The following is a 16,464-nucleotide window of genomic DNA, read 5'->3' as shown; positions in this document are numbered from 1 at the left end:
TACTAAGAGCCGCGGCAGATTTCAGTACTCAAAACACCTGAATCAACATATCTGCCTAACGACACCAGTAAAGCATGGACAAGGCAGCACAACATCCACCTTCTGACAAGTAACTAAAGCAAGTTAACAGTTGGAAATTAACATGCCATTTCAGAATATAGCCGCAGCATTTTAACATGTATTATACAGTATATGTAGAACATGATACTTTTCTAAGCTTAATTTGCTATTGTTATGATATATAGTGATGCAAAAGTCAAAATGATAGAAATATATCGTAGCAGATAGAAGTACTTCTCAAAGGTGGAACCAAGTAGCTGTGGTGGTTTGTCTCACGTGTTGTGGCACTCATTAAAACATGCAAATTAATTATTCAGCTTCAATTACCTCGCGCTACTAAAAGCTCTTAAATTGATAAAAATAATTTAAACTTTTTTATTTTCTCTCAGAGTCAAGCAATTTGCTTGGTTTCTTTCACAATGTCACTGAAACCCTGGTGGGAGAAATTTCATAGACTTGAAGAGTTGGAGGCTTGTGTTGTAGGAAGAAGCCTTGTGGTCGTAGCCTTTGCATTGCAGGATTTCACCACTATTCACTATACACTTTTTAACATGTTGTCCCAAGACACGTGTTCTCATTTGAGAATTATGACTGGCCCTGTGAGACTACATCTACTGATGCCAGGATGAGGTAGATGATGACTTCTCGTGAACCTGAAATGCATTAGGCAGGTTGTAATATGTTATTATAATGCTTATTCTGGTAAGAAACACTAAGGAACCAAAAAATAAATAACAAATTATATACACTGTGTGTATATATATATATACATATATATATATGCTTGCCTGCTTGGTATTTACTCTTATTTCCTTGAGTTATATAATGCAAAAGCCTACCATTATTAGAGTGCACACAAGAAATAAAACTGCCTGCTCTGTTTATAATGAAAATGCTTTTAAGAAGGAGCAGCAGCATGTTCAGATGGGTTTCATAAAAGAAAAAAAAGCTGGAAAAACATCATTAGAAGTTAAGCTGGTATTTAAATAATGCAGTCACTCAGTTCAATTAATCATTAACACTGCTACCATATAAATAAATGCATAGATTATTTTACATCATTTACACAGAACATCCAAATGCTCCATATATGGTTTACAAAAAAAAATACTAAATACAGGTTTGGTTCTACATAGATTAGAGCAGTTATTTTGATGTGGTAAAATACAGTACATTAAAAATATCTGATATTTACCATTAAATTGTACAAAACATTGCAAGTATTTACAATGTTTGAATTTAATTTGGTACATCTAAATTAGAAATGAAAAAATAACACTCTTCCTTTGGTGTCAGTGTTGTCATGTGCTGTGTTAAAGTCACATTAAAACTGAGTTGTCTGATTTTATGCATGCCACCTATTCTAAAAAGTGGAACCAGTAAATAAAGCCTTTCTCCAGTTGAAAACCTACTTTCAGTCATACAGTACACGTCTCAGAGGTCTCTTGTCAACTGGTTTAATGTTACTTGTGCTCTGTACTGTGGCAGATTGTGTAGGCAAGAATATGATAGCTCAGGGACATTGGTGCATGATTAGCTGAGCCCTGGCGGTAAGTTACCATGGTGCTGAGCTGTAAAGACGTGCTCAGTGCCTCAAGGATACACGTGTGGGATTAGACTGGCATGCCTGTATGTACTTTGTGGGCTTTGCCTGAAATACAGGATACATTTTACTGATAATGCAAAATCTAAAGATGGTTTATATGTAGAGGAGGAACAACTGCCTAAGGAGACAGTACGTGTATATGTGTGATGGCTTGCCAGTTCTTTTCTCTTTGAGCCTTTGGCATAAAATATTTTACAGGGATCATGACAATAAATTTTATTTTTCAGCTACAAGTAAATTCTCAGAACATTTCACAGTGATGGAAGTTACAAGTATAAACTATCTTCAAAAATATGTCTTGGCAACACTTACTCTGAGATGGAGATTGAGTAATCTTCTGCTGGGACATTTCATGAGCAGGACTTGCTGGATGTCTTTCTTGCTGTGCGAAATAAAATTTAAGCACACCACCTTTGACTGCTTTTACCTAGAAGCAAAAAGAATGACACACCTTACAGGACCAAAACCAATACAGGCCTTGGGTGAAGAATGAAATTAAAAACGTTTCAAAGACAAATGAGCCAGAGAGTGAAGATGACGCCTCTTAGGTGAATAACAGCCAAAGAAAAACGGATAGAGAGTCAGGTCTCAGACCTGAAAGACAGAGCAAAATACAGCAATGGTGTAAATACCAACAAACTGTAAGAATCCTTTATTACAAGATAGTCTGTAAATATCAGTGTTACACATGAGATTCAGGGTCATAAAGTGGACAGGAACACTGCCTTCATCTTAATTTTGATATGTAATTGTCATTGTAAGTCATACTGGAAGCAAATGTGTAGATTTACCTCAAAGGATATCCGTTTATTTTATGTACAGGAGTTAAACACATAGGAGGTGTTAAAATCACAGAATTCTAAAAGTTAATCCATGCCACTGAGTATTTATGTTAGTAAATTCAGAAAGGGACAGAGTCTTTGATAAGAACCTTTTTTCAAGGCTGAAGTGTAGTTTTTTAAAATATGTTAAAAATCAGTTATGCAAAAATCTGAAGCTCATATTAGGTAATAACAACATTTATTTTCACTTGTAATCCTAACGCAAAGAACAATAATAATTTACTCGGCTGTATGTACATTTGTTGATATATTTCTTATGCCCACTCATTTCTATAAAGGAAGAACAAAAATTGCAATTGGTGAAATAAAAACATGAAGACACAATGCCAACAAAAGGACTTAGAAGTCACATTATTTTAACTCCTGCAGGGTAAACCTAATCCAGATTTACTGGTTGCTGTCCACCTCAAACAAAAACAATGTGGCTTGTGAGATGCAGCAGACTAACCTCACTACAATCCGCTTATCTTATATTTAAGGTGAATACACCACAGTAAAGCTAAGGCCCTCACAGATATTTATCAGTCATAGAAAAAGAAAAACAAACATTAAGCAACTGTCATTCTGATGACATTGGCAAGTGGGTGATTTCAGCACAGGAATATATTTGCTGATCCCAAACCCATGCTTGCATTGAATCCACAACAGGAGTATTGAGATCTAAGCACAAGACTGAATAGTTTCCTAGACCTTTCCCCAGTTTTAAAAAATACCTTCTTAATAAAAAAAATATAGAAAGGGGATAACTGTTGCACTAAAGCACAATAGAGCTTTTTGATTTTCTGAGCAATACATTTTCCCATCCTTTGTGTACTGACGTGAAGAATTAAAGTTCTTGCACAGGGTTGCAAAGGTCACTCAGTGTGTGTAGCAATAGAGCTGGAGAGAGCTAGAGAGGGAGCTGAAGTGAGGGAGAAACCCCCTGTGTACATCCAAAGGAAGGCGTACAAAGTATGGGTTAAATGTAGAAGACTGATGGGATCACTCAGAACAAAACAGGGGAGATCGTATTCCATAGCTGGCCTAGGAAAACCTAGAAATTCAGTTTTGTACTTGGCCAGTTGTCACAGTAATTTTAAATAAAAGATGTAGGACAGTGAGAAAAAAAGCTTACTCAAATGAGCAATTCAATAACTTACCCCAGGGGTACTTGATTCAGCTCCTGAAGTCTTGTATACCATTACATTGTTGGGGTTGGGCAGGGGTCCTCCTTGAAGGCTGATGCAAACCTCTGAGTTTCCAGGCTTTTCAAACGGGCTCCAAACAGCCCAACGGATGGAGTGCATAAAGGCGGTCTTCGAGGATGCCAGTGCCTAGACAAAGTTAATTTTATCAGATAGGTCAGGTCTATAATTCTCAAATAAAATGCAAGTAACTCCAAGTAGAACATAGCTTTGAAAGCAAAAATATTCAGACAATTTTAATAACATTAATCTTACTGTCTGAGGACCTAATTTTTTTTGCTGTTTTGTATTCTCTTTGTAATGTTAATTGGTATCTTTGGAATGCAAATGGGATAAAACTATTCTTATTTGCATTTTTCCTTTATATAAAGCCACCTAATATCAAATGATTAAGGGAAAAATAAATGTTTTGGAACCAGTTTCTTCTTCACTAAGAAAAAAAACTGGAGAGCTAGAAAAATATACCGGAACCTTTAATATGCTGCAAAACACTCAGACTTCTGACAACCTAGAGCTTTTTTCTAACCCCAGAGTAATTGTCAAAATTTTATAAAATTGTCTTTCTTGTACAGAATAAATTGAACGACTGAGTAAAATATTTGTCCAACTATTGAACCTAATCATCACACAATGAAATACAGCAGATCATGCAAGCTTTGACAGCCATTTAAAATTTTCTTTATGTTAGACAATGGCCTCTAAATACAGAAGCCATGGTCATGTGTAGGATTCCTTTCTACAATCAGCACTATATTTTCAAGTGGACGCTACACTTTTGCACCTCACAACCTGGCATTTTATCTTTCAAGTAATTCCATGAAGATTTAATCATCCACAAGGTTGCACATTTTCAGCAAAACAAAACAAAAAAACAAATATATGAATAGCCCTTAAAGCTTCACAATTTCTGGTTGACATCTTACAACATATTTGCTGGGATGCAGAAAAAGTGGGATGTAGTTATGAATGATTGTGTACTGGAAGCAGCAGATAACTATAGAATCATATGGTGTGCATGTTTCTACATTATATTATATATTTTGGGTGACATAAGTTACAATGGAGAGGAAACCTCACAAAATTTTTCACAAGTGGTTTTCAGAAAGCCTGTTATGGCTTCAGATATGTCTGAAAAATGTGACTATTTGAAACAGAAGATCTGTCCTGTCTGTTGACTGAAGAAGTTAAGGCCCCATCCAAACTAGTACAATTTTGTTTAAAAATGCAGACATTTGTCTAAAATTTTTTCACCTTTCACCCACACTACCCCAGCATTTTCAACTGATGCAGAATTAATATTTCTGAAATCACCCTCCGGACGAGAGACTGTTTAAAATACCAGTGCTGCATTTTGGTGTGAATAGTTGAAAGGAAAGATTTCTGAAAATGCTGACTCCATCACACTGTGGTTGGCTCATGCTTATTATGTGGCTCTTCTTTGACTTGATGTTGATCATTATGACATCACATTTCCTAATTTGTGACCCTTTAGGAAACAAAACATAGTAGACATGGAAGAGTTGCTTTCTATGACGCTTGTTGTGTGTGTCTTATCTAAATGCATCTAAATTCCACTATGTTCATTTTGAATCCTGCATACATGTACAAAAGGAATATAACTTAACTTACAGTCCTGCAATAAATCCAGCTACTAGCAGCATGAGAGCCCCTTGAAAATCAGATTACAAACAACTCAGTTGACAGCTTCTTATCAACTTAAGCTTGACCGATTCAATAAGGAGGAGTGCTTCGACAGCAAAATTAATAATAAGGTGCTTAACGAAGTGGACAAATGTAAAATGCAGTGAAGCTCTAATTTTTGTGAACTTCTTCAAATAAATCCTCTCAGAAATGAGCATTGATCTGATTTTGTTAATTGATTATTTAAAAGCAAATAACATTCCATACAATCAAGTCAAACTTAACAAAATTTACTTCAACCCCCACCCAAGAGAAAAAGAAAAAGGCCAACAGCCGGAGTAAAACTTTAAAAGTAGAAACGAGGGAAGAGAATCCTTTTCTTCAATATAAATGCTTATTCTAAAATGTTACTGATTAGATCTTGCCAGGTTTTAAAAAAGTTTTGAACAGATCCTCTAAGAGAGAATATATTTTTTTCCAATTTCAAATAGCATATAGCATCGGTTACCCACTGACTTAAAAGAGGTGGGCTAGGATTCTTCCAGTTAAGCAAGATAAGTCTAAGTGTTAGTAGTGTAGTAAAGGCAATTACAGTTTGTTTGTCCTTCTGCACTTTAAGCCCATCTGGGAGTACCCCAAACACAGGTGTTAGTGGAATAGGAGAGACTGTTTGATAGGCATTTAAAGATCTGGGTCCAGAATGGTGTTTACTTGGTATACTCCCAAAACATGTGGCCCAGTGAGGCTGGACTTCAACTGCAACATTCGTATGCTGGATCTTGCCCTGGAAACATTTTGGACAATTTTAAACAAGATAATTATGTTTGATAAAAGATTTTAAGTTGAATACCTGCATGCTTTGCACATATGGAGCTAAAGTGAATTTTGTGCATGGCTGCCTTTCACTCCTTTTCTGTGATGTTAAGGAAGAGATCCTTTTCCCACAGTACTCTGGGATTTTTGAAAGGAAGGGACTTTAAAATGTTTTTATATATTATAGAAATGCTGTCTGAGTCTTCAAGACTGATCACTATTTCTTCTGGAATAGAAACAGGAGGGAGGTGAGGAAAACTGGGCAGATTCCGTTTAGCCAAGTTTCCACTTTGAAAGTAGTAGAATAACTGTGTTGATGAGAAGTGAAATTTGAAGAGTAATTGTTCGTACCAGGCAAAGAAATTATCTATATACAATTCTCAAAATGATTTAATCCCATACATTTTACAAATATTAAAAACTGTGTAAGTTTGAGAGGATGGAAAAAGGTGGTTATCGTGTGGAGGTGCAACAAATAAAAGCTTCTTTGTCTTGAAGTGCTTCCTACATTGGTTCCATATTCTGAGTGAATGAAGGACAATTGGGTTGTTACTATATTGATGATAACTTGTATTTACTGGGTTACAAAGCAAGGAATATAAAGAAGTACTGCAGGATTTTATTTCTATTCCAGACCAAGCTTGTGTGCGTTCATCAATTTGTGTCAATGTCTAGGTTTTTATAGATTGTATGTTTGCCGCCAGTAATACAATTGAAAGTTAGGTAGTGCCATGGCACCTTCTGCTTTAGGTCGTTGAAGGTTTGTCTTTTGGATGCATGGATGTTTTGAATTCCAAATAAATTAGGTTATGATTGAATCTAAAATTTTTTTAAATAATTTGTTAATGTTGTAACGGCCGACCCCTTTACCCAGCCGGCAGCTACACTTCCAAGACCTGTGGCCTGGATGATTTACTGAGAAATAATCTAACTATCAAGTCGTACTTCTAACCAATTAAACTTTTCCCCCACAATTGACGGTGAAAAGATAAGTACACAAAACAGGATGTAAAATTTAAACGGATTAAATGTATTAAGTGAAACAAGACATGCAAAAAATAGAAACATATAAATATAAATATCCCTCCACCCCAGCAATAACAAGACACCACCAACTATAACTATAACACCCCAAATATAAATACAACAAAACCCTCCCTTGTCCCTGTAACATATAAACACACAACACGAATAACAACAATGACTGATAAACTGAATGCTTGTGAACTTGAGTCCGGTAATAAAGAAACTGTCCTGAAAGTGGTTGGCTGAATTAATGAAATTGAGACGTTTGATTCTCCCCGGAAAAAATGGAGCAGCCTCACCGTGAATCCTCGGTGTGTGGTGGATGATTAGGTCCGACCCCGGGGTCTCTCGTGCTGAAGTCCTTGAAGCAAGTCCGGCAGATGGAAAAACAAACTGGATGGATATGCGCGATATGGAAAATAACAGGTACAGTTGGCTCGTGGTCGTGAACGTGAAAAAAATCTCCTTCTCTCCTTCCTTCTCCTCCTGCTGGCTTAAATAGTCCTGTGACGGCTGTGATTGATTAATTGTAAACAGGTGTTTTCCAGGTTTGTGGCTGTGGTCTCCTTCCATCATCTGTCCCCCTTTACGGGGACGGCATTAACTGATACACAAACAGTAAACGGGACAATGAAACGAGACGCACTCAGAACTGACATTTAACACTAACTATGTGGCCCCGCTACAATGTATATGGAGATGCTTTGAAATAAAAAAAAAAGAAGCTTCGGAAGGATATTCATCTTGACAGTGTTGATTCTCCCTGCTAAAGTGAGACGCAGGGTAGGCCATCAATGCACATCATGCTTAAGTTTTTCCATGCAGACAGCAACATTTTGTTGAAAAAGAGCTTTATATTTTCTTATGCTGTTTACTCCTAGGTATTTAAACTGGTGAGCGATGACAAATGGGATCTAATCTAATCTATAATCAATGTAATATTGTGTACTAGAGAGTTCACTGGAAAAAGCACACTTTTATTCAAATTAGATATCTTTTGAAATTCTTCTAGTGCTGTTAGGACTGCTACCGTGGACTTTTGTGGGTCTTATATATACAGTACTATATCATCCGCATATAGTGATTTTTTCTGTTCAAGTGCTTCTCTAATAATTACCTTTAACTTAGATGCATTTCAAAAGTGAACAGCCAATGGCTCAATGGTGACTGCATAGAGCAGTGGTGATAGGAGGCATCCTTGTCTAGTAGAATTTTCTTGTTTGAAGTAGTCTGAAATAATTTTGTTAATACAAACTGAAGTTTCAGGACTGGGATACAGTAGTTTGATCCATGCACATTATGTTAGGGCCAAACCCAAATTTATACAAAATGGTGAATAGGTAAGTAAACCCATTCAATCATATCAAAGGTTTTTTTCTGCATCCAAAGATAATAAGATCTCCTGGGTGTTAGACTTTATGGGTGAATATATTACATTAAACAGGCGTTGCACATTGGAAGATGAGTGTCTGCCTTTAATAAACCTGGTTTGGTCTTGTGAGATCACTGAAAATAAGCACTTTCTCAATCCTTCTAGCTGGACGTTTGGAGAGTATCTTAACATCGTTATTCAGAAGTGAGACTGGTCTGTACAAAGCACATTGTAATAAGTCCATATTTTCTTAGGAAAGTTGGTAATTAATGTATGGTGAAAAGTTTGTGGCAGAATTTGATTGTATTTTGGCTTCTATAAATGTTGCTAATAATAGCGGAGTTAACTTAATTGAACATTTTTTATAAAATTCAGCAAGGTAGCCATTGCTGTTTTCCCACTCTGAAGTGAGTTTATGGTGTCTAGTAATTTTGAGAGTCAGAGATTTATCCAGTTCCTCTGCACTGAGATTTCTAGCTGTGGTATCTGTAATTCATCAAAAAAGCATTAGATTGTGCCTTGTCTTTTTTAAACTGAGTGGAGTATAAGGACTTATAGTACTCTCTAAATGTGTGTATTATATTTTTATGGTCAATGATTTTATCTCCGTCTGTGTTGGCAATTACAGCTATTGTATTGCGAACTTCCTGCTTGTGGATTTGTTGAGCTAAGATCTTGTTAGCCTTCTCTCCATGTTCAAAGTAATGATGATGTGATTTAAAAAGGAGTTGTTCTGTTTCTTTTGTTGTCAAGAGGTTGACTTCTGATTGCAAAGCCTGTCTTTTCTTATAAAGTGCCTCATTTGAAGGCCTGGCATATTTCTTGATCTATTCTGGTAATTTCACAGATCAATTCAGACGCCTTCTTGGTTTCTAATTTATTTTTGTGGGAGATATATGAAATAATCTGTCCCCTTTAAAATGCCTTCAAAATTTCCCAGGGTATTCATACAGAGACCTCTGAGGATGCATTTATCTCTAAAAATTAATCAATTTGCTTGGATATAAAAATGCTGTGCAGTTCTCATCAGCTAATAATGGGGGGCTAAGACACCAGCTGCAAGAGGAGTATGTGGGCCATAGTGGGTTGTGCTCCATGATCAGAGGGGCATGGTCAGAGATAACAATAGCGTTGAACTTGCAAGATTTGATTGTGAGCAAACAATTGTGATCTATTGCGAAATAATCCATTTTGAGTAACAGTGATGTACTGGTGAGAAGAAGGAATATGCTCTTAAGTTTGGATTTCAAAATGTCCACAAGTCTGATAAATTTTGATCAATTACAAAATGTGTAATTGTTTTTGCAGTGTTAGATATTATCTCCACTGTAGCTGAAGACCTATCCAGGACTGAATTTAAAACACAAATAAAGTCTCTGGCCATACAATTTTAAGAGTGATCACATTAGGAATGGATGCAAATACTTTTTGGATGAAGTCTCTATCATCACATTGGGTGCGTAGATATTTTTCAAAATCAATTTACAATTAAATAAATTACCTATCATATATTTTTTTAGGTGTTGCTTTAACATTTGTGGTGTTTTAATTTAATGACAAGACTACTGCTGCTGGTTCTGAATATTGTTACTTTTAACTGTGATCAGCGCATGAATAAGACACAGGGGCAATTCCCTGAGGTTCCTTAAAAAATCCCTTTCTTTTCTGTGCTATGACTGCAGAAACAGAGTCCTGCACACACTTATAATTTTGATAGTGGATAAAGCACAAGGAAATCTGATTTTTATAGGGCTCTTAATTTTTCACTGCACAGTCCATTCAAGGAGGTTTTTCTCCATTGCACACATGCCTAGTGTATGAAAAAGTCTATATCATATACATTTTCTGGCAGTTTAGGGTGGACAAAGATACTTTTGAAAACAGCTCTAGTGTGGAAGTAGATCTGTATTTTTAAATGAAAACGTAGTAGTTGGAACATATCCTAACTTGATATGACACCTTGGAGTTAGCTAATTGCTCTTTTAAGATAGATCTAATCAAGATAAAAGTCCCTGAGTTGCACTAGCTTGTTTTGTGGAAATCACAATTGACAAGCTAGGAAAACAAAAGATATCTCTCTCTAACACACTCAGCTAAGATGGATGAACAAATACAGCATTAATAAAACAAAGTCAAATACAGGAGTATACAAAGACACACAGAGTAATATAAAGCTAAAGAAATCACTATACCAGACATCCCAGAAAAAAGGCAGCACATCAGTGGTCTTAACGTTTTCTTAGTGGCAACATTGTCCTCTATTATTTGAAAACTAGACAAGGTATACAGCTACTCGCTACTCACTCAGCCAAATGTGAATGCTGGAGAGCTGATAGGAAATGGAAGAAGAACAGGTATCTTTTGATATGATTAAGGGGAGCTGGGTCAGATACTAGTCAACAGTTAAGGCAGACAAATCTAAATACTTTTCCAATATTGTTACTAAGAACTTCCATAACTCTGGTATGTTCTTTAACACTATCAATGCTGCCCTGCTCACATTCCTATGTTAGACCCTTCCACTGACACCTGCAAAGAATTCTTGCACTATTATGTGAGTAAGATTAAAGTGCATATTGTACTTCCTCATATGATCCATCAATTCCCATCTCTCCTTCAGCTTTGTTTACAAGGCGAGTGTCTCTCTTCTTTAATCATAGTGTAATTAGTCATATGAAAGTAACTGCTGTTCCTACTGATGTTGTTCATCCTCGTCTTATTATAGATAGTTTTGAGACTATTGGTCAGGGTATTCAGTCTATCATGAATAGCAGTTTGACTTCAGGAACTGTTGCAAATCAGTTTTAGCATGCACTGGTACAATCAAGTTTTAGAAAACCTAACTTGTATATTTCTGATCCTTCCAATTTTAGACCTACTTTTAAACTTCCATTTCTTTTCAAACATTTAGAAAATTTGGCTTTTTTTACAGCTACAATCTTTTTTAGATATGCACTGCATCCATGAACCATTTCAGTCAGGCTTTAAAGCTCTTTATAGTACTGAGTCGGCCCTTTTAAAAGTTTTTAATGATCATCTTTTAATTACTGACTCTGGTGATTCTGCAATTCTTTTTCTTTTACACCTAACAGCAGCCTTTGATACGGTTGATCATACCATATTGATCTCTCATTTGGTGCATTATGTTAGCCTTAAGGGCTCTGCACTAGACTGGATTAAATCACACCTTTGTAATAGAAGTTTTTCTGTTACTATAGGCAATTGTACGTCATATTCAGCACCATTTGTTTGTGGAATTGCTCAGGATTCAATTTTGGGCCCTCTCCTCTTTTCTTTATATATTCTCCCTTTAGGGTCCATTTTAAGAAAACCTGGCATTTCTTTCTGCTGCTATGCTAACGATACCCAAATGTACTTACCTCTAAACCACAAAAATAATACAATTGTTGTTAGACTGTTTGGAGGACATTAAAGCATGGATGGCCATAAATTTCTTTAATTTTAATGAGAGTAAAACAGAGGTTCTTATATTTCATCTAAATGCGACTTTTGATGTTCCTCCTTGTAGTCTTGGGCCATTTGAACCTTTTGTGAAGACGTCTGTTAAGAACTTGAGAGTAATCATGGATGGGGATTTTAAAATGGATGGCCAAATTAATTTGGTAATTAAGTCTAGTTTTTTCCAGATGAGACTCCTATCCAAGGTAAAGGCTTTTTTGTCTTCTGAGGATTCTGACAATGTCATACATACTTTTATTTCATCACGCTTTGACTATTGTAATGCCCTTTATTTTGGGGTTAGTCAGGCCTCTCAGTGCTACCTTCAATTGGATCAGAATGCCACTGCCTGTCTTTTAACTGGGTCTAAAAAACATGATCATATTACCCCAATACTTAAGGCATTATATTGACTTCCTATAAAGTAAAGGATTACTGTTGAGATTCTCACAATTACTTTTAAAAGGTCTGGCCTCTGACTATTTATGTGACCTGATTAGCCCCTACATTCCTGCTAGGTCTCTGAGGTCCGCTGACCAGATCTTACTGACAACACAAAGGGTCAGACTAAAACTTAGAGGCGATCAAGTGTTTTCTGTCCTGGATCCAAAATTATGGAGCGAGCTACCTTTATATATTAAGATGTCTCCATCATTATTGATTTTTAAATCTTGTCTCAAAACTCATTTTTATTGTTTAGCTTTTAATTCACCTTGAGAGTTGATTGTCCTCCCTTGTGCTATTTAAATTTGTCTATTTATTTCTCTAATTATTTTTTATAATTATTGGTTATTGTCCTTGTACAGCACTTTGGTCTAAACTCTGTTGTTTTAAAGTGCTTTATAAATAAATGATTGACTGATTGATATTCTGTAAGTTTTAAGGCTTTTTTTTACATTGGGTCCATGGAACCCATTAGCTCATTTACAAAATGCAAGAGCAGGCTAGTTATTTTTTAAAGTTTATAAAATATGCTTCACTTTAGAATGCAATTTTATTTCTCAAATAATAATATAGCATGACTGTGAAGAAATAACTTCAAAGTATCCTTTATTTTGTATAATACACTTGTGAGACTACATCTGCAATTTGTGAGGCATAGGTGTCCATATTTCAAGGAGATCATAGCAGTGTAATGAAAATCCAGAGCTAGGAGAAGTATTCTAAGATTTAATGGTTTAATCTGTGATTGCTGGAGTTTTTTTTTTTTGTTTAGTTTAGCTAAATGTTGAGAGAAAGGAGATCTTTGAAATATTTCAGAAAATTAAGGAAATAACATACGTTGATGCTGTTACTTTAAAATAAGCACTTTAACAAGGGTATGGAACAAAGATATGTTTTTAAGGATAAATTTACACAACTCACAGAGACTATACCTACTACAAACCTTCATATTTCTACTCTGTGCTAACTGGAAAGATTACTTTCCTTATATTATTATATAATGTAGGGACATAGAGTACACAACTTCACTTATAAGTACTGTATCTAAACTGCTAATTTATGCAAGAGACAATCTGAATTTGTAATTACATGTAAGTGAGGAGTGAAAAGGATAGCTGGGAAGAGCATCTTTAATGGGAAACTGGTCAACAAAACTCATGCAAACATAGGACCACACTCTGTTCTCGATTTTTCTGATGTCTGCTTGTCTACTGAATGCTGCATGACAGGCATGAGGTACATTCTGCTTTAAGGACAATATCCAACAGGTAAAGCCATGTGCTGTGACAGTGTAATTGTTTATTATAAAGGTTCCCAATCCATACTTGATGCTACTGATGGATTAAGACAATCAGAAAATGAGAGAATAAATGAAGGTATATATTTTTCCCCAATCTATGGGGGGGTTGGGGGGTGAAGCCTTCTCCAGCAGTAGAGTAAAAGTTGTTTTTTAAATTAGTACAATGTCTCAATTGCAAAATGCTGATTTAAATTACTGTTTTTCATTGGTTAGACAGCATAGCAAGCAAAAATTAGTTAATTACTTGCTTAGCACAATGAAAATGTTAGACTAATTAAGAGTTTATAAATGCAAGCTAAAAACAAATGTTATAAATATAAATCAATTCACATAAACTGCGTTAATAAGAAGGAGACAAAACATCTCATTGTAAAAATATCAGTACACAAATAAGTGTAAATACAATACAAATACTAAAATAAACCTCCCACAATATTTAAAAATTGAAACAGAAATTAACTGTAGCCAAGAATAGAACATTTGCTGTGGTGACAAAGTGTGGATTCACCAAAATTCAGGATGCATACCCACATAGGACATTATTTCTTTACAATTATACTTTTTACATTTTCCAGTCCAAGAAATATATACAAAATATACAGTAGCCACACACTAATATTTCCCTGGCATGTTGAAAATGTTGACATTTAATAGTGTTAAATTAGCAGAAATAGTGGAATGGTATGGAGTACTGAGATTTAGTAATGAAAGTGAATACAATTCAAACCTTCACTCTCATTCAACTATCTTATAAAACAAGAGTCACACACTAGAGAAGCTTGGCTAAATGTATTCTGCATGAAGGTGTCAATATTTTCAAATTAATCATAGCATTATTTAAGTTTATACAATAAGAAAAGTCTGCAGTAAGCTTTTAATCTGCAATGTTGCACAAAAAGGAAATTCTACCAGAAAACAATACAAAGACATAACACTAGAATTACCAGAGCCAACAAAAAAACTTGTAAATCCGGCCCACCTTAAATCCCTTTGCACCTCTCCGTCAGCCTCTTTTGTCTTTTAAATGTCTCGATAAGCCCAAGCAGCCTGCTATACCAATCTCCCACCACCTCAGAACGGGCAAGAAGTTCTCCCAGCTCCTGCCTTGATTGATTATTTGGGAGTGAGCTACCCAGAATTGTGAGGGGAAGTAATTTGATGTGTGTTTTGTGTCTACAACAATCTATGTAAACACATTGTTAAAACTGAAACGTTTTCATGTTTTAGTAATACATGACAAAATGTAGACATGAACTGTATAATGTGTGAAGGCTGATGGCCAAATATCAAATAAACACTTTCACAAAAGGTGCAAGTACAATACCACAGCTTCTGTGGTGCTGTGGTTGGAACTGCCGACTTATAATCCAGAGGCCGTGAGTTAGAAACCAGCTCCCCGCAAATACCGTTTTGAATAGTGAGCTGCTCTTATTGTTAATATTATACAATAAAAACATACATTTGATTTGTGTCTGTAAACGCCAGTGTAAATTTATACAGTAGTACTTATCTTTTTTTTTTACTTTTACTCTCTCAGTCACGATCATGATACAACACTCAACCCTGCCCCAGATCTGATGTGGTTACTTTTTATCTGAAACTGGGAATAACTGTAGATGTGAGTGGTGTTTTGAGACAATGGAACTGGAAATTCTCTGATCTGGAGGGACAAAAGCTGACACACAAACACTGGTGAATTTGCCTGCTTTGTATCTCACTGTCACTTGAATTTTTTTTTATTCAGTTTTATTGAGTGTTCCTGCTCATGCTGAATTAGTATGCACCTTATGGTCCATGATGTCAAACCCGCACTGACAAAAAAACAGAGACATAGGTATATATGACATTTGGAATAACTCATTTTATGATCTGTATAGTACATTTCGGAAAACATTTTGGCACTGATGTAACATTATTCATATTCATTCTCACGCCTTTTTGCGCTTATAATCAGTGACTGCGTTTTTTTTTTTTTTTTTTTTTTGAGATCTTGCCCATGGAGCCTCTACATTTTGGGGCATGGTGCCGTGCTTTTGTACACCAGGACATGCAGAGGAAAGAATAGTACAGTAGGTCAGTTTCATGCTATATGCAATCATCAGATTCAAATGTTAACAGTTTACACACACCCAAGGACCGTCCTTCCTACATTTACGACATGTGTACCCGTTGCAATGTATACACTTCTCTCTATTCTGTGGTTCCTATTACACTGAAAGGGCTGGGGGAAACGGCTGTCTTGGAACAGAAGCTTGTCGATGTTGCATCCTCTTTTGCTTTATCCATCGCCATTTCTTGTAAGAAGCAACGACGAAGTTCCTCTGCAAGGTGAGCAAAGGAACACTCTTCTTTTCTCAGTCGCCCCCGTGCATGCCTTGTACAGTACATGTGCATTGATAACTGCCAAGTCAAGCATGTTATAGCACACAACAACCAGCCACCCACGTGCATCTGCTCGCACTGAATAAGCTCACGCCTTCTGGTGCACAATGTCAGTGCAGCACCGGGCAAAAAAGGCAGAGACAAATATATGGGACATTTTGAAGAAATCATTTGATAACCTGAATAGTACCAATCAGAAAACATTGTTGCACTAATGCAATATTATTTGAAAACGAACGGCGTCAGATTGGGTGTGAATTTATACTGGCGCTTTTAGTTAGAGTAAGATAAGAAGGGGGGGGGGGGGGGGGGCGGGTGCGAGGGAGAGCATGAAC

At 36.0% G+C, this 16,464-nt stretch overlaps 1 protein-coding gene across 1 annotated transcript in view; it reads right to left on the bottom strand.

Moving 5' to 3' along the window:
- nphp4 (nephronophthisis 4) overlaps positions 1-16,464 on the bottom strand; it is a 735,573-nt gene that overhangs the window by 228,404 nt on the left and 490,705 nt on the right. Inside the window, exons 9-10 of the mRNA XM_051931213.1 lie at positions 3,648-3,821; positions 1,979-2,093 (exon numbers count right to left, since the gene is read on the bottom strand). Of these exons, the coding sequence (XP_051787173.1) occupies positions 1,979-2,093; positions 3,648-3,821 (289 nt within the window). The remainder of the gene's footprint in view (positions 1-1,978; positions 2,094-3,647; positions 3,822-16,464) is intronic.

This window comes from Erpetoichthys calabaricus, chromosome 8 (genome assembly GCF_900747795.2).
Source record: "Erpetoichthys calabaricus chromosome 8, fErpCal1.3, whole genome shotgun sequence".
NCBI classification, from domain to species: domain Eukaryota; kingdom Metazoa; phylum Chordata; class Cladistia; order Polypteriformes; family Polypteridae; genus Erpetoichthys; species Erpetoichthys calabaricus.
The sequence above is the reverse complement of the archived record's forward strand: the minus strand, read 5'-3'. Positions and strand labels throughout refer to the sequence as shown.